This window comes from Meriones unguiculatus, chromosome 16, assembly GCF_030254825.1.
Source record: "Meriones unguiculatus strain TT.TT164.6M chromosome 16, Bangor_MerUng_6.1, whole genome shotgun sequence".
NCBI classification, from domain to species: domain Eukaryota; kingdom Metazoa; phylum Chordata; class Mammalia; order Rodentia; family Muridae; genus Meriones; species Meriones unguiculatus.
In genome coordinates, this window is record NC_083363.1 from 6,519,991 (window position 1) to 6,539,244 (window position 19,254).

The window sequence follows — 19,254 nt, forward strand, 5'->3', positions numbered from 1 at the left end:
ATAAGGCTTTGGCCACTGCTTCTCCCTGGATGACCACAGGGATTCTCTGGGCATGTGTTTTCTGCTTGCTACTGATGTCTTCCAGGTTGAGTTCACTTTGGTTCCAGGTTCTTAACATTTTTCTCAACCTTATGAGAGCATTATGGTTAGTTTTAATGTCAACTTGACACAAGTGAGGGCCGTCTGGGAGGAAGGACTTATAATGGAGAAATGTCTTTATAGGATTGGCCTGCAGGCAAGACTGTAGGGCATTTTCTTGGTTATTGCTTGATGGTGGGAGGGCCCAGCCCTTTGCCAGTGGTGCTGGGCTGGTGGTCCCCAGATGTGTAAGAAAGCAGGATGAATAAGTCATGGGGAGCAAGCCAATAAACAGCACTCCCCCAGGTCCTTGGCATTAGCTCCTGCCTCCAGGTTCCTGTCCGTGACTTCCCTCAGTGAGGGGCTATGCTGTACAGCTCTAAACTGAAAGGAACCCTTTCCTTTCCAAGTTGCTTTTGGTCATAGTGTTTTCTCATGGCAGTAGAAACAGCAATTAAGGCAACTAGACTAACCCTTAAACATTACAGGTTTCTTTGATCACTAATGTTTTATGATTTGCACTTATCCTCATTTGGGGATTTACTACTTCTTTTGCTGAAAAAAAAATGATGATAATAACCTTGAGGCTGGAGAGAAGGTTGAGCAGGTAAAGGCATTTGCTACGGAACCTGCTGTTGAAGTTGCTCTAAGTTCAGGTTGCAGGACCCACGACTGAGGCTGAACTTACATTGTTTGTTACCGATCTTGAAGAATTCCCAACATGATCTCCCCTTTCCAAATCTGGGTTTTGGCTTTCTTTAGACACTTCCTATGTGCCTTGCGTTTGTGATCTTGCATATATTGTGCATTTTTTATTTTTCCCAGGTTCAGTGTATCTACTGGACAGCAGTTTTTCTCCTTTCTCCCTCCTACCTCTTCCTTCTCTCTGCCTTTTTCTGTTCTTTCTCTCTGTCTTTCTTCCTCCTCTCTCCCAGGGTCCCATGAGTCCCAAGCTGGCCTCATGTAGTAGAGGACCTTGAACCTCTGTGTCCACCTCCTGAGTGCTGGGATTACAGGTGTGCACCAGTATGCTGGTTTTAAGTGATGCTCAGGATGGAACTCATGTGTGCCTGTATGTGAGGATGTTAGATCCTGGAACTGCAGCTGCAATTGTGAGCTGCCATGTTGGTTGCTGGGAATTGAACCCAGGTCCTTTGGAAGAGCAGACAGTGCTCTTAACCACTGAGCCATGGCTCCAGGCACCTCTCTTGACCATTTTTAAGTGGCTATCTTTTGTTACTTTGGATTAGATCAGGACCAAGGTGGAAGTGTACTAGACAAATAGAAAATGCGCTAGAGTTTGGGACTCACACAGTGGCCTAATTGCAGCAGGTAAATGTGACTGTGTTGTCTTTATTTTGACTGGATTTGTGTTTGTTTGTTGTTGTTTTCTTTTTTAAGATTTATTTATTTTATGTATATGAGTGCTCTATCTGCATGTACACCTGCATACCAGAAGAGGGCACCAGACCTCATTACAAATGGTTGTGAGCCACCAGGTGGTTGCTGGGAGTTGAACTCAGGACCTCTGAAAGAGCAGCCAGTGCTCTTAACAGCCTCGCCATCTCTCCAGCTCTTCCCCCACCCCCATAAGTTTATTATTTGTCATAAATTTTATACTTTTAAAAGTCATTTACCTAGAGCTACTTTGTACCTACTTTGATTTTAGGTAACAAATCAGATGGTGACAGCTTGCAAAGCATATATCACTGACGGAGGAACAAACCACGTGTGGGACCAGGACACCCCAGCTGTGCTGAAAAAGATCCAGGTTTGTGGAAGCCTTCCATTTTCATAGAGCAGAGCCCTCGCCCGACAGCTCAACGCCACTTACTCTGTCCATTCGTGAAGCATGTTCACTTTGAGGCAGTCATGAGGGCAGTCATGGGAAACTGTAGGAAGGGATTGTCATCGGTACGTCACCCTGGTGGGGTTAGAGAGATAGCTCAATGGCAGGGAAGACCGTAACGAACTCATCTTAGAGCATCTGAAGCCTTTGCCTCTGTCCATGCCTGTACACGTGTGCAACCCCCCCTCCCATAATTGAAAAAAAGTCTTTCATGTGTCTCAATGAGAGGAACAGGTTAAAGTGATTCGAGACGTGGGGAAATTGACAGGCTGCAGATGGCAGGTTTGCAGTGCTGGATTTCGGTACTCACCTCTCCTACAGATATCCTACAGAGGTAGGGACTGGTGTGCCACCTCACAGCGCTCTTGTCAGTCCCCTCCCCTGAAAACAAAGACAAGTATCTGTGATCAAAGGAAGCTGAGGCACGTAATTCTAGAAGTGTGGGGAAAACTGGGCTAAGGATGTAGCTCCCTCAGTAGAGAGCTCACTAGGCAAGCATGAACCTCTGGGCCCCCTCACTGGCACCACAGAAAAGGAAGCATGGGGCCACATACCTGCACCCCCAGCTTGGGGTGGTAGAGATGGGAAGATTGGAAATTCAAGGTCCGCCTTGGCTACCCAGGGAGCTTGAGGCCAGCCTGGGCTACGTGAGACCCCTGTCTCAAACAATAGCAACAAAAAGGTAGAGGAATCAATGGCCAAAGGTGGAAATTGTTTTGAAGAGGACTCCCCTGCAATTATCCACGGAGGTTGTGGGCACCTCTTCTCCCGCCTACGTTCCAGATGGGACGTTACAGGTAGTCATACGAGCACAAGATTCTTTTCCTGGTGTCAAGAGCACTAACAGACAAAGAGAAGAGAACCATCAAACACCGTGCCCTCGTAAGAAAGCTGAGGAGCAAGACAAACTCTCAGTAGCTTACAAAAGATCAAAAGGGACCTGGAGCCCCTTTCAGGGCAACTTGAAAGTCCACACACAGCTTTCACCTTTTGACAGCAGCGCACAAGCACTTGAAGAAGCTTTGAAATGCGTCCGGAGAATACGCCTGAGAGGTGGGGAAGAATAAAAAAAAAGAAAAGAAACTGCACCCGCAAGGACAAGATCATTTATCAGAAGGGACGTGCTGTGCCCGTTAAGACACTGAGAGTCAGAGTAAGCAAAGAAAAAAACATAAGTCTGAGAAACAGAAGAGATCGGAGCCAGCGCTGAGGGCAAGGACAGCCAAGAAATAGCTGAATCACTGTGGTAGTCAGTGTTCCATGGCTGTGAAGAGACACCACGACCATGGCAACTCTTACAAGGAAAACATTTCATCGGGGCTAGCTGATAGGTTTAGTCCATTACTGTCATGGTGGGAAGCATAGCAGCATGTGGGCAGACATGGTGCTGGAGAGGTAGCCAAGAGTTCTACCTCGGATTCAGCAGGCAGCAGGAAGAGGGCCTGGCTTGGGCTTTTGAAGCCACACCTCTTAATGCCACTTCCTAAGCATTCGAATATGAGTCCATGGGGGGGATTTGTAGTCAAACTACAATGACGTATGTGCATTGAAAAAAAAAATCTAGCCAGACTTAGTGGCACATCTCTTTAATCCTGGCATTCAGGAGGTAGAGGGAGGCAGATTTCTGTAAATCCGAGACCAGCTTGCTGGTCTACATAGCAAGTTCTAAGTGAGTCAGGGCTATGAGTGAAACCCAGCCTTAACACGAACAACAACAACAAAACAAAATCAATGCAAAATCTTAATGTTGTGTTTTCATGGATGGAACAAATGCCGGTGTGGACCATGTGGTAACACATGCCTGTGATACCCAGAAGTCACGCTGGCCACAAATTGGTAGCCAGAAATGGGCAGGCTATGTAGTGAGAGATTGTCACAAGCAAAAACAAACAACAATAAAAGTAGCATGCTGGTGCAAATACAGATGCCAACCGAAAGCAGACATCTTCATGGAAAAATTTCCAGACTCTTGTGGATTTTGTGAAATTTTTTTCCTTCTGCTCCTGGGAATTTGATACATGTATATAATGAAATATGATGGTATCTGCTCGTTCCCCATTTGTTATGAGACCCTAGTGACCTGCCAGGCATACTCTAATATTTTGAGGCTTCAGCCTTAGCTGGGCAGGCTCTCAACTAGCTCATCTAGGTTAACCTGACTGCCTAGTCCCATCACTTGGACTAGCTATACCTTCCAGGCCCATAGTCAGACATATCTCCTCTTGCGTCTCCTGGTGATAGGCCCCTCTTCTTTCCTCTTCCCAGAGTTCCTTTCTCCCCTACCAGGAAGTCCCGCCTTCTACTTCCTGCCTTAGCTGGCGGCTGTCAGATCTCTATTAAAGCCAATCAGGGAATGCCCTGGGTAGGTGAGGAAGGACAGAGACACACATCACGGCAGTGTACCCCAACACTCATTTCCCCTTTCAGCCTCTTCTGTATTCCCTCCAACATGTCTTCTCCCAACTTCTTATGGGTTTTTGTTTGTTTGTTTGATTTTATTTTTCTATGACTTACTGAGTCAGTTAGTGCAATGGTGTGAGGCCATTCCCAGGAGCATGAGTATTCTACTTTGTGGCCACATCCTTCTGAAAGAAGGAACTAGCCACCCCTCCCCCAACCTTAAGCTCCGTCAGTAACTCCTTAGTAGGAGGTGGGGCCTGGAGCTCATCCTCCCCATCTGTGCCTGTTGGCTGGCTTGGTCTTGTGCAGGTCTCATGCACCGAACCACAGCTGAAGATGGTTGATGAATGCAATAGCCACGTCATGTCCAGAAAACACCGCTTCATAGCATTCCAACCCTCTTCCTGCTCTTACATTCCTTTTTTTAAATTTAATTTTTAGGCAAATTGGTGTTTTGCATGCATGTATGTCTGTGTGAGGGTGCCAGCTCTCCTGGAACTGAAGTTACAAACAGCTGTGAGCTGCCATGTGCGTGGCTGGGGATTGAACCCAGGTCTTCTGAAAGAGCAGCGAGTGCTCTTAACCGCTGAGCCATCTCTCCAGCTCCTGCTCTTACTTTTTTTTTCCTCCTGTCTCTTCCTCTTCAGTGTTCCCAAGCTTTGGTTGTGGAGGGGGTGTTGATCCAGCTGATCCCTTTAGTGCCGAGCTGAGCACTCAGTCTGTCATTCTCAGGCTTCTGACTGTTCTACATCTCTCCAGTGGCTGCTTCCCACTACCCAGGACGCTCCTCTGAGCCAGATTGAGAGCAGCACTTGTCTAGGAGTGCAAACATGACTAATTGGAAGGCAATCTAACAGCATGGTGGTTTCACTTAATTAGCCATGGAAGTATCGAACCAAAAGCTAATGCCGTGCTTTAGTGTAGGGGGAGAGTTAAGGGATCTAGTGAGAAAAGGGAGGTGGAAATAGATCGTGTGTTTAAAAAGCTGTGTTTTCTGAATGGCTTACTTTAGCTGTAATAAAACTTCATATTAAGTTGTATAGTCTTTGAGTCTGGATAATTTGGGTGTGTGATTTTTTTGTGTGTGACCTTTTTAATATATATATATATTAAAGTTTGAAGTAAAACATTTAAAAAGAGATACTGGACCTGGGCATGGTGGTGCACACCTGTAATCCCAGCACACAGGGAGTCAGAGGCAGGAGGATCTCTGTGAGTTTGAGGGCCAGCCTGGTCTACAAAGTGAGTCCAGGACAGCCAAGGCTACACAGAGAAACCCTGTCTTGAAAAAAACCACTCAACCAACCAACCAACCAACCAACCAACCAACCAACCAACCAACCAAAAAAACAAACAAGAGATATCAATGTTCATAGCTTTTAATACAAGGACAGAGGCCATGAACAGCTGTGAACAGTGCCGGCCTTTGTTTGAAGGGCTGGTGGGGCCTATCACAAACCTGTCACCTCACCCCCCACACACTTTTATTTTTTTCCTCCCAATTCTCTCGTAGGATTGCATTTTTCTCTTCAAGGAATATCAGGCATCCTTTCACAAAACAAGGAAGCAGATTTTAGAATCTTCAGGGGAGAAGTCTTTTGAGGTTTCAGAAATGTATATATTTGGAAAATTTGAAGCCTTCTGTAAGAGACTGGAGAAGGTAAGTGGTCTGCAATCACAGGTCTTTGGTAGTGGGGGGTGAGGATCGTTAACTAGGGTCTCCTCCCGGTATTGATCCAACTCATCCAGTTAGGTTACTCATCTACTGTTTGAACTGGCTATCTCTTCTCATTCAGAGCTAGCGCCTCGTGCCGGCACAAAAGCTATTGCAAACTTTGACCTCTTCCAAGACCTCAATTCTTCTTGCACAGATAGATCTTGAACGTGAAGGCCTCTGCTCCTGACCGCAATATTAAGCTGAGAAAATGTGCGGAGCTGATGGGCCCCATAAACTCTCGGTATCTGAAGGTGTAGACGCCTTTCTTTCAGGACCAGTGTGGGCCATGTGTTTCTGAGCAGCGTGTGGGGGAAACCTTTGCTGGACAGACAGCTGCCGAGAAACTCCTGCAACTCTGAGTTCAGTCATTAGGACGGACTGAGGAGAAGTGGTATTCTCTAGAAGGCTGTAGGGAACCCACACTAAAGGTTCCTTGGTGTCTTTTTGGGGGAGGGTCTTTGATGATGTGGGGCTGGAGAGATGGCTTCGATGAAGCGCTTACTGAGCAAGTGCAAGGACCTGAGTCAGGATACCTACCTGCTCTGTAAGAAGTGGGGTGTGGTGTTACTTGCCTCTCATTCCAGTGCTGGTAGGTCAGGGACAGGAGCATCTCTGGAGCTCACTGGCCAGCCAGTCAGTGGACTCCAGGTTCAGTGAGAGGCCCTGCTCTCCCCCCCCCCAAATAAGTTAGAGGGGTTGGAGGGGTAGCCCAGCAGTTAAGAGCACACACTGAACTGGGTGGTGGTTATGGTGCACACCTTTAATCCCAGCACTTGGGAGGCAAAGGAAGGCAAGTCTCTGTGAGTTCAAGGCCAGCCTGGTATACACAGTGAGTATATAAGGACAGCCAAGGCTACACAAAGAAACCCCATCCCAAGACAAACAAACAAACAAACAAACCCAGAGCACATACTGCTCTTGCAGAAGCCCGTTATCAGCATCTATAACTATCTATAACTACCTATGACACTAGCTCCAGGGGGATCCTAAGCCCTCTGATGGCCCCTGGAGGAAATTATAGTCACACGCACATTCCCACACCCCACATACATACAATTTAAAAATAATAAATCTTAGACTGTGTAGGAAAATAGATATAACTGAAGGTAACCATTTGAAGTGAACAGAGCTAACCGCAGAAGGACAAATACCATGTGTTTTCGCTTATTATGGTTCATGGATTTGTGGGTGTGGGTGTGTGGGTGTGGGTGTGTGCGCATGCACACGTGCGTGAGTGCGGTGGACACATGATCATGTTCTATTTTCTGGCTGTTGTAGCGGGCTGACAGAGTCAGCCTCAGACGTTAGGATGACATGGGGCTGGTAATGCTGAGGTCCTGGCTTGGCTTTGTCTCTACAGAGTAGACATGCAGAGAGGCTGGAGATGGCCCAGGTGTTCCTTGTGTTTATACAGATTGTAAGTAATATCCCATAGGCTTCAGGTTTGGATGCAGTGGTTTCTGGAAGTGTAGGGAAGTTGTGTGGTTAGAACAGTAGCTCTAACGGGCTGACACGCACGAGGACTGTGTGTCTCTTCTGATGGTGGTCATGCCGAATGACCATCAGTGTTGTCTTCATGGGGTGTGGAATTTGGAGGACATGCTAGGGAGAGAGGCACAGTCCCTTTCCCACCATTGGACAAAAGCAGTCGCTCCCCAGAGAGTTTTCGGATACATTATTGAAAACTGGACTCAGCATGGGAATCACTAAAGATTAAGAACTGCTCATTTGTGGGTATGAGATGGTTTTGTTGTTTTACATTTACTTATCTCTGTATGAGCCGTTTGCCTGCATATATGTATTGGTACCGTGTGTGTACCATGTGCAGGCCTGGTGCCCTCAGAGGTCGGAAGAGCCTGTTGGATTCCCCAGGGACTAGAATTATAAATGGTCACTGAATCACCAATGTGAGCACTACAAACTGGACTCAGGTCCTGTGCATTTCCAGCCTTCCCAATGTGTGTGTGTGAGTGTGATTTATATGGCTTTGGTACATTGAGGCTTACCATGGCACACTATGGACGTTAGTTGCAAAATAAAGTCCAAAATAAACTGTGTTGTGAGTTTCTCAGTGTTCATCCAAGTCAGCAGAGATTTCTGTCATCCTTCGGGCCTCTGGGGGTTTTTGTCAGGTTTCTTTTTGTTGTTGTTGTTGCTATGGTGACAAGTCAGATGAGGGGAGAGCTCATTTTATGAAGTTCAGAGGTGTCTGTCCATGGTTGGCCCCATCCCTTGGGCAGAACATCATGGTTGTGGGAGCATGGGAAGGTCTGCTCATTGTGTGGTAGAGAGGAAGTGAAGAGAGAGACAGGAAGAACAGGGACAGCTGTAACCTTCAAAGCACACCCTCACTGGCCTCCTACTAGCCTGATCCTCCCTCCTCCCTCCCATCCACCTTCCAAAATAGTTCCACTAGCTGGCAACATTTAACACAGGAGCCTAAGTCTACAGAAGGGCCCAAACAGCTGATTTCTAACCATCTATCGTTTCTTTTTGAAGATTACAGAAATGATAACCATTGTGCAAACATACACGGCCTTGAGCAATTCTACAATTGAAGGGATAGACATTTTGTCAATAAAATTCAAAAACATCTATCAAGGGATTAAGAAAAACCAATATGACATCCTGGATCCACGAAGAACAGAATTTGACACGGATTTCTCAGATTTTATGGCAAAAATCACTTCTTTAGAGGTAAGCAGTCACACGGACTTGTACCTATAAAAAATGGGAGCGTAGTTGACGGGTGTTGTTATTGTACATATCCATATAGAGAAATAGTCATGGGTTTGCTCTTATTAAATTGTTTTTCAGTAAGTCTCCTATTGTTCCCCAAGACACCCCAAATCATGCTTGTAATTCAGGATCCAGAGCTGGGTAACAAAAGTTCCCATCAGCCTGCCACACTGTTCCCTTTTCAGACGCACAGTGTGGGTAGATATTTATGTGCAAAGTGGGAAGGCCAGGGGACAACCTCGGGTGCCTTCTACCTTTTGTTTGAGATGGGGTCCGTCATTATCCTGGAGCTTCACTGCGAGGACCAGCCTGGCTGGCCCCTAAACTCGCAGTGAGCTGCCCATCTCTATGATCTTGTGTCATTAGTGGGCTCGCAGGCACGCACCACCCTTCCTTGCTTCTTCTATGGGTTCTGGAGACCTGTCTTAGTCAGGCTTTCTATTGCAATGGCCATGCTACTCCTATAAAAGGCAGCATCTAACTGGGGCTGGCTTACAGGTTCAGAGGTTTAGTCTGTTACCATCATGGGGGGAAGCATGGCGGCACGTGCAGACGTGGTGCATCAGGAAGAGAGTGAGCCACTGGGCCTGGCTTGAGCTTCTGACACCTCATGTCCACCTCACAGTGACGTACTTCCCCCAACAAGGCCACACCTCCTCCAGCAAGTCAGCACCTCCAACAATGCCGCTCCCTGTGAGTCTATGAGGCCATTTTCATGCAGAATCCACAGGACTTGACTCTAATCTTCATGCTTGCAATCTTTGGACTTTACTGACCATATACATTTTCCAGGCTTCCCTCTTTTTTTTTTTTTTTTAAATGAAAAATGAGTATGTCCAGTGAAAGACGAATAGCCAGATGTCCAAAGGGTATTTTATACATTTGGTCTAAAGTGACTTTACCTGGTGAGCTTTCTCACTGGCCTCCTTTTTCCAGTGTTCGAAACTCCATTTCTTAACATGGCAGTGAGGGAAAATAATATTTTCTCTCTCATTAAAAAAAAATCCTTTAAATTTGTATTATATGTAATCTTGGCAATCTTAATAAAACAGTTCCTAAAAGGTTACCACTCCTACAATCATGCTTTCTGGTTTTTTTTAGAATAGGTTTCCTTTCAATTTTTTTTTGAAAAATACTTGTTTATTTTTCTTTTATATATGTTTGCCTATGTGTATGTATGTGCACCTCATGCATGCAGTACCAGGGGAGGCCAGAAGAGGGCACTAGAGCCTCTGGAATTGGAGTTAACAGGAGGTTGTAAGCTGCCGTGTGGGTGGCAGAAATTGAATAAGAGCAGCCAGTTCTCTTGACTGTTGGGTCATATCTTGCGTTTTATTGTTTGTTAATTTGCTTGTTTCTTTAATAATAATAATAATAATAATAATAATTGTCATTTGTTGTTTGTGTGTTACTAGGGATGAACCATAGGTCTCATGTGTACTAACGGTACATCCTCATCCTCTTTTTACTTTCCATTTTTATTTAGGGCTTCATTAAGTTGCCTAGGCTGGCCTTGAACTTCCTCTATAGTCAAGACGGTCCTTGAAATTTCAGTCTTTTTCCATTAGCCTACAGAGTAGCTAGGGCCCATACCATCAGGCCTTGATAAGTTAACTTATTTTCATTTTTCTTCCATTTTTGAAAATTAGATTCTGATATCAAGATATAATCCTGTTATTACTTTTCATTTTGGCTAGCTAAGTCGGATAGAACTTACTTCCAAAATACATTGGGAATTAAATATTCATGGCAACAGGAATTAAAAATTTTGTTCTCTGAAAATTTTATGATTTATTAATGAAGGTTATGTAATTCGAAAGATGTAAATTTTAGCTTTCAGTAAAGTTAGTGGCCATATGATTTTTTTTTTTTTTGAGGGCTGGTGATGGGTTCCAGCTAGGCAGGCATTGTACCACTGAGCTACATCCCAGCCCTTTACTTTTTGAGAGACAGGGTCTCTGTTCGTAGCCTAGGTTGGCCTCAGATTTTGCAGTTTTCCTGCCTCTGTCTCCTGAGTTCTAGGATTACAATGTGTGTTATCAAGCCCAGATCACAGAAGCTCTTTGATAACTATTAGTAGATAATTTGATTGTGGTTTCAGTATTTTAACTTCCTTTTCCAGTGTCTGACTGGCTTGTGGGTGAAATCTATTTGACAACCTAACCAGACAGAGTCCACTTGGAAAACAATTCTGCAGGGAACAATTTAAACTCCATCTTTCAGGGCCAAGAGCTTGAAGCTCATTGCTAGGAATGGTGGGAACTTGGAGGAACATTTTCTGCTCCCTGGTCCTACTGAGCCCCAGTATAGGCACTTAAAAAAAAAAAACTATTTTATTTTATTGGGGTTTCTTATATCTCTTTCTTCCTTTTCCACTCAAATCCCTCCCAACACCCCAACACTAGGTAGGAGAGAAAGAAGGTTAGTGGGAAGAAGGGCATAGTTCTCTTTAGCTACTTCCTGCTTGTTAGGGTCACTGGGTTCCTTGGGGCAAGTCCAATCTTCGTTTCAGGATATCTCTGGCTTCTTCTCCTCAAACTGCATCAACAGCAACCAGGAGCAGCAGCCTTCTTTCTCAGTGCTCCCACCCCCTCTTTCTGGACTCTGACATTTATTCTCCCTCAAAGTCCCCAGAATTAAACTATCTGCAGCTGGCAAGGGTCACCACCCCCACCAAGCCTGCACGAGGCAAATAGTCTGCTGCTGTGGACAGTCTGGAGCAGCCCCCCATCCCACACATGGGATTAGAACAAAGACGTGTCAACAGAACATAACTGAGTTTTTGAAGACACCAAAACTTCCGCTGCCCTCTCGCAGCAAAGTTTCATGGGGCAGTGCGCGCAGCTCACCTCTTCTGCCTCTTCCGTTTGTAATATCAATGCACTTCCCAGTAACGTGCTTAGAAATGACAAACATCCCAACGAAGAGCGCTCTCACCTTAGCAAGGGACCCTCTCACCTTCCACACATCCCCTCAACCGGGATATCCAACCGGGAGCTGCAAATGCAAACCACACAAGGGACTCTCCTCTTTCTGGCAGCTGCGTGAATGGACTAAAAAGAAGATGGAGTTCACTTCCATAACATAATGCACATAGTCCAATCTAGTCAGAATATTAGAATTTTTCATGCCATTAATTCCTAAGCCAGGAAAGAAGTATTTTACATAATCTTTTCTGTGTGTGTGTGTGCTTGGGGGGGAGGGGCCGGGGCAAAGCCTTTAAGATGCAGTCTGTGTGTTATATTCACCGCATCTCACTTCTGAAGGGGCGACGCTTCGCTTCGTTCAGTCGTGACGTGGCTTTTGGCCACCACCGCGGACAGGAGTGTCACGAGGCGCTCAGGTGGCAAATGTGTCACTGGCTGTCAAACAGAACTAGTCTTCCCCGTGTAAAAATAACTCTGTTAATGTTCTATTTTAGATACAAATACAGGCATTTATGAACAGCACCTTTGGAAAGATCTTGTCCTCCCAGCAGGCGCTGCAGCTGCTTCAGAGGTACTTATTATAGAGGTTGAAGGTGGTTTCTCTGAAAGCACAGTTTCAGATAAGGTGGTAGCGCTCTTGCTTTGCACTGGGGAGGACCCGAGTTCAATTCCCAGACCCCATGTGAAAGGAGGAGGAGGAGGAAGAAGAAAGCCAGGCAGGGTAGGGTATGTGCATAGCCCATTCTTCCCGGGAGGCGATGACAGGAAGATGCCTGGGGCTCAGCGCTCATGCAGTTTAGCCGCGTCACTAAGTTCAATGCCTGATGCAGACGCACCTTTAACCTCAAACAATGACGTCTAATTGAGGGACAGACAAAGCGACAAATCAGAGAAAGGTCGGAGGGAATGAGTCAGAGATAGGATATGCCCAACTCTCGTGAGGACAGACAGGCGCGTGCGAGAGAGAGAGAGAGAGAGAGAGAGAGAGAGAGAGAGAGAGAGAGAGAGAGAGAGGAGAATCGTGGAGACAGTGCAGCAGAGTTTGGGAGAACAGTACAGGCCTACGTAGTGTGGTTCTGTAGACAGCAGTTGAGTTCAGTTCACTTCGCGGAGTTCAGCGGAGAGAAGCAGAGAGAAGCCAGCTTGGGTCAGTCAGCTTTCAGCGGCAGTTCAGAGAGAAGCTGAGAGAAGCCAGCTTGGGTCAATCAGCTTGGAGCATGGTTTTGAGCCAGAACAGCTGAGTTGAACCCGCCAGCCCAGAGTTCAGAAAGAACTAGAAAGGGGTGATCTTACTCAGCAGTTTAAGTCTCGGAAGCCGAAGCCTTCAAGGTCTGGGCTTACAGAAGCTTAGATTGTGAGGAGGCCAGAAGCTTTCAGTACCAGGCTTAGGGGCGGATAGATAGAAATGCTCTGGGCTCAGCCTGAGCCAAACCATGTGCTCATAAAGGGCTTTCATCTCATCGCATCCTCCGAGGAAATAAAAACTATAGTTTACAAAGGTCAGTAGGAGACCCTGCCTCAAAAAAGAAAAAAGGAACGACACCCAGGGTTGCACTGTGGCCTCCACATATGCGCACCTGTACACACACACATCTGTACCCATGCATCTGCACACACGTACGCACCTGCAAACACATGTACCAGCTCACACATCCCATACCCTTACACACTCCCACACACCACTTCACACACACACACTCACACTTCATAAGCTTTAAGAGTTACAAACATTAACTTTTCATTTACCACTAAATAAAATTTTGAAATAATGTTTTTTTCATACTATTTTAGTGGGTTTTTTTTTGTTTTGTTTTGTTTTTGTTTTTGAGACAGGCTCACCTGTAGCCTGGGTCGGCCTCACGCTTGTCCTTTGGCCGAGGAAGTCATTACTCTCCTGCTCTTCCTGCCTCCATTTCCCAAATCCTGGGAAGACAGGTGTGCGCTACGGAGCTCCACTAAATTAAAAAATAATAACAGGATGTCTATCAGAAGGAAGTCTCAAATGGCCATGTAATAGGCTTCATTTTAATTTCATAGTTATTATTGGAGAGGGAATAACTGATGTTTAATTTTACTCCGGGAAAGAATTTCCAAAGAACATGATTGTGCATTGTCATAGTTAACTTTAGATGAATTGATAAAAACCTGGAGTCATCTGGGAAGAGGGAGCCTCAAGGGAGGAAGTGATTGATTCCACCAGACTGACCTGGGGACATGGCTGTGGGCTTCTTCCTTTCTCTTTTTAAGATTTATTTATCTCTTTATTTATGCATACAGTGTTCTGCCTGCATGTACACCTGCAGGCCAGAAGAGGGCACCAGATCTCATTACAGATGGTTGTGAGCTACCCTGTGGGTGCTGGGAATTGAACTCAGGACCTCTGGAAGAACAGCCAGTGCTCTTAACCTCTGAGCCGCCTCTCCGGCCCATGGGCGTTTTTCTTAATTGTTTATTGATGTAAGCAGGCTTAGCCCACTGTGGGCGTTCCCATCCCTAGGCAGATGGGTCTGGGCTGTATAGGAAAGACAGTTGCTGACAGGTCAGCCTGGAAGCAGCATTCCTATGTTTCTGCTTCAGTTCCTGCCTCCACGTTCTTTCCTTGAGTCCCACTTTCCTCCGTAATGGAGTGTAACCTGAGAACTGCCAGCTGAAGTAAACCCTCATCCTCCCCAAGCCTCCTTTGGCATCTGTCACAGCAAGAGACGCAAACTGGAACAGACGTATTTGATGTATTGCTGTTCACAGAAAGATGGTCAGCACAGCCAAGCAAGCAGTGTCCTCCACCTCACATAGGTGTCCCCCTCCCACCTCCCCTAGCCATTTGCGGCAAGAGCGCTTGAAATCTCCTCTCATTCAGTCTCCTTTCTCCTCTGTTTCCATCAGCAGTACTCCCCCCCCCACAGAGACACACAGAGTGAGAGAAAGAGACAGAGGTAAGATGCAGAGAAAGCCAAGATCCATGCCAGAGGCCCACTTAGGAATTCTTCCCTGGGACTCAGCGTATCTGGCTTCCTGCCAGCTTTGCCCTAGTTCCGTATCTCTGATAGCGACTGGCTCTTAAGAGACTACCTCGAGATTCAAAGCAGGCATGAAACGATCTTGACGAGTGACGATGCGCTCTCGGTCACTTCATTCTATCGTCAGAAGAGTGTGCTCCCTGTAACTCCCAGGCGCCCTTTAGTGTCTGAGGAGACAGGCCACAATACGGTATCTGCCTTTCAATGTGGAAACTGCAGGGTCGAGGGAAGCTGGGAGCGTACCTGCTTTGTCTGTGGTCATATGCCTAGGACAATGCGTGGGGCCTGGAATGAACATTTATCAGACGCATGAACGGGTATGTATCACTCCGGTCATTCTGCAGCGAGCTTCTCATTTCCCCTTTAATTATCCCGTTTCAATTCCCTTTAGGTTTCAGAAGCTGAACATTCCCTGCCTTCAGCTGGAAATCAACCACACGATCGAGCGGATTCTCCAGTGTTACGTGTCCGAGCTTGAAGCTACCAAGAAGGTAAGTTCCCAGCGCACACGCAGAAGAATGCATTAGTGTAAATGGGGAGGGTCTTCACCGTTGTTACCGAGCGCCAGAGTCTTCAGGGCTGTCCTCCCACAGTGAGGGCTCTCGGAGGCTCCCTTCTGAGTGTGAGGGTCCTGGCGGGGTGCCCCTGGGCTGCCGGAGCCACACCTGCTTGGCGTTGAGAGGTCTTGCTATGTGTCTGCAGCAGGGCCCAGTTAGTTAGCGCAGGGGCCGGAGTGTACCAGCTTCAGCGTAGCCACACGGTTCCTCTTCTGAAGACCTCCTTAGAAGGCGAGGTAAAGACAGACAGGAATACATGCTTGTTAGTCACTTCTGTACCCCTGCCATTTACAGGGCTGCGTGTGTGTGGCGGTGGGGCGGGGGGGGGGGTATCTTGGACTGTGTTTCAGCCTGTCACAGCGGAGGACCCCAGTGTGTGGCAGGGTTGTAAACCTGAGGCTATTCGAGTGGCTGCCAGCCAGAACTGATCAGGGAGTGGGTGTAACTCCCAGAGGCCCGGGCTTCGAAAGATTCCACAACTTCCCCAAACAGTACAGCCAGCTGCGGGAGAGGAGGAGGGCAGACATTCAGAATAAGAAACCCGGATCCAGGATGATCGGTGAAGGGCTTGCTGTACAAACAGGGACACCCGAGTTCAGGTCCCCGGCACCCATGTAAAAAGCTGGTTGCAGCAGTAGGCACCCGTTCCTCCCATGCTGCCCTGGTGGAGGCAGGGGGCTCCCGGGCTTGCTGGCAGCCAGCCTACCCCAGTCACTGAGCTCCGAGTTCACTGGGAGACTCTGTCTCGAAGAAAGTGGAAAGTGATTGAAGGTGCCAGTACTGACTTCTGGCATTCCTGTGGTCATGCATACTGACGCACGCACACACGCAGGCACGCCACACCTGTAAGGGAGCATTGCCAATTCAAAGCAACACAACACGTAATAGAAAGTGAAGGCAAAGAGAGAGTTAAGCGTCATACACTGCGGACATGATTGTATTTGAGCTCCCGATTATTGGTTCTGAAGCTCATTTACATATTTATTGACTAACCCATGCACACTCAGCCTGTGAATAATCATGGTGAGAACACCTATGCGGATGTAGCTGTAAATTCCTTTGCAATCTCCACTGTGTTGAATTCAAACATTAACATCGTATGTTTTTTAATTACAGCTCTATCATTCTCAGAAAGATGACCCCCCTCTCGCTCGCAACATGCCCCCCATAGCAGGAAAAATTCTCTGGGTGAGGCAGCTGTACCGCCGGATAAATGAACCCATCAACTACTTCTTTGTAAGCCAATCATACCATTTATATATGACTCATGGTGGTGTGGAAACGAAATTACATTACAAATGCATCCTGTCCTACAATATTGATGCCGGTGAAGTAGTCAGAACCAGTGCTTTTGCTGAGAGAGAGAAAAAAAAAATGAAATGGCTTATAAACATGCCGGAGAGGGGCTAAGTCAATCTTTTCATGTTCAGCGGACCAACCAGTTCAATTATAGTTGGCAAATCTTATGTCTTTTAATAACAGAAGACACTTTATGAAGTCTCTTAAAAATAATTGTTTTGAAAACACATAGTGTAAGCCATGTCCTGCCTCCTATTTGCATGTGTGGATGGATAGGTGCTGATGTATATTTAATGAAGTAAGACGGGATGCCAAGTGTATTCCTCTTTGAAGAACTGAGCCCCAGGCAGGGCATACCAGGGTGTAGGTGCAGCATGAGAGTTTTAGGTTTCTGAGGAGCAGGTCCTTGTAGACTCTGTCAGCATTCTGGAAATGTCACATTGTCTTTCCTTTGTTTTTTATTTTGTTTTTATTTGTTTAAGAGACAGACTGTCAGTATAGAGTCTGGTTTGTTTGATGCTGCATTTCATGCCTAAAGAGAGAACAAAATAACCGCAACATCACAGCCTTGAAGTAATTTTGTTACTGGGGCGATACTAAATGTAAAACTTCTTCAGGGCTGCTGTTGCCGGCTTCATTATTCTACATATTTACAAGTATTCAAGCTGGGGATGGAAAGATAGCTCAGTATCTAAGAGTGAATACTGCTTGCGCAAAGGATGCAAGCTCGGTTCCTGGCATCCATGTTGAGTGGCTCACCTGTAATTCCAGCTCCAAGGGAAGTGACGCCCTCTTGTGGCCTCTGTGTGTACCTGCACTTATGTGCACCAGCCCCCACACATAATAAACACTAAAAAATAATCTTGAAAGACTTTTAAACTAGCTTTAGACAAAAGAGTCTTAAGTTGCTATAGTGGCAAGGTACAGTCTGGCATTTGTGAATGTTTTTAATGTTAACACAAAGGAACACTTTTTGATTCACCTTCCCTCCCTCTGCCCCCTCCCCTGCAGTGTATAATTAAGAAATTTGCCCTGATAACTGTTCAGGGAAAATCAGCCATTTTGTGCCTTGTTCAGGGAAATGGGGAGGGAGAAGCTGGGGACAGAGAGCTCTGCTGCCTGTGGCCCAACAGAACTCCTTTTCAATCTTTTCTTCCCTGTATAATATCCCTGTCCTCCAGTCTCCAGCTTCCATGGCCTTCCCGGTCGCTATTTTACCCGAAGGCAGAATCTAAAGGGCTTCCGTGACCTTTAATGTCAGTATAAGCAGTTTGTGGGATAAAGTCCACACTCTCTTAAAATATAACTTTTCTCTCCCCCCCTCCAAAAAAAACTCCCTAAAATCCAGAAAAACTCGGACATCTTGTCAAGCGCAGAAGGTAAAGCTGTCATCCGTCAGTATAACAAGATCTCGTACGTGCTGGTGGAGTTTGAAGTGGTCTACCACACGGCCTGGGTCAGAGAGGTCTCTCAGCTACAGTATGGTACGTGCGTGAAGGCTCACCAGCGCCTCTCCGTTTCCGTTGGCGTTTGGAAAGCTTTTTACATGCGATTGGCCTGGTTGGAGTTTAGGTTTGAGGCTGGGAAGGTGGCTTGATTGGTAAATTTCTTCTGCAGAGCCCCACATGAAAAAGCCCTGGGATGGAGCTGAAATCCGGCAGAAACCCCACCCCCACCCTGGGGCTCTCTGCAGGGAGTAGAGGCTAATTGGGGCGCTCCAAAGTAATGAGCGACCCTGGGGCCACAGGGTGAGGTAGGACATACATGAAGTTTATGTCACGTGTTCTGGAATGTTCTCTGCCTCTTGAGAGCATCGCTTGGCACTAGAAGGTACCATAGAGCCGTTGAGGTTGGTTGGTTAGAGCCCAGAAGTACTCCCAAGCAAAGCCAACAGTTGGTGTTTTCCCTGGTAGCCCAGGCTGTGGGAAATGAATCATGCTCTGGGCAGTTTCCTATTGTACGAATGGCTGTTCTTGACAGGGATTGGGAGCCTCTTTTTGAAGGATGCTTCACAGAGCTCTTCCGGTGGAGATCAGGCCTGGACCTGTCCTTAGGTCCCAGCTGCCCTTATGGATCTGTCTTACCTGTGCTTTTGTTCTTGAATTGTGCTTGAATTTGTTCTGCAAGTTCAGTACCGTCCTGGGGCAGGCAGGTGGTAGGAGATGAGAGTTTGGAATTATTCTGGGATTTATCTGAATGGGTGTGTGATTTCTAGCCGGATTCTGAAAGGACTCCAAATTCGTTGGATAAAATTCTTAGCCGGGATCCTCAGGAAAACTGACCCCATTAAGAACCTTGTGGAGGCTGGGTATGGGATTCATCCCTGAATCCCAGCATTCCGGAGGCAGGGGCAAGAAAGAGGATGTCTAAAAACCAAAACAAGAACAGAAAATCTTGCTAAGGGCTGGCAAGGTGGCCCAGTCAGCAAGGAGCTTGCTGCGCAAGCCTGGAGGCCTCAGTTCAGTCTCTGGCACGCACTTAAACACAGAAGGAGAAAACTGACCCCTCAGATTGTCCTCTGACCTCCACAGTGGGGGTGCTGTGGCACATCCTCCCAACAATAGATTTAATAATTAATTAATTAAAACCACCTTTTACGAGAAGCTAATTTTACCTAGTTAGTACAAGTCAGTCAACCTCAAAGGGATTTAGGGAGCACTTTATCTTCCTA

General features: G+C 46.6%; 1 protein-coding gene across 2 annotated transcripts in view; it reads left to right on the forward strand.

Moving 5' to 3' along the window:
* Nucleotides 1-19,254, forward strand: part of Dnah8 (dynein axonemal heavy chain 8) — a 205,054-nt gene that overhangs the window by 12,478 nt on the left and 173,322 nt on the right. For both annotated transcript variants that reach the window (XM_021652387.2, XM_060369207.1), the window contains exons 7-13: nt 1,748-1,849; nt 5,841-5,987; nt 8,544-8,741; nt 12,205-12,281; nt 15,119-15,218; nt 16,401-16,520; nt 17,932-18,067. In XM_021652387.2, the coding sequence (XP_021508062.2) occupies nt 1,748-1,849; nt 5,841-5,987; nt 8,544-8,741; nt 12,205-12,281; nt 15,119-15,218; nt 16,401-16,520; nt 17,932-18,067 (880 nt within the window). The remainder of the gene's footprint in view (nt 1-1,747; nt 1,850-5,840; nt 5,988-8,543; nt 8,742-12,204; nt 12,282-15,118; nt 15,219-16,400; nt 16,521-17,931; nt 18,068-19,254) is intronic.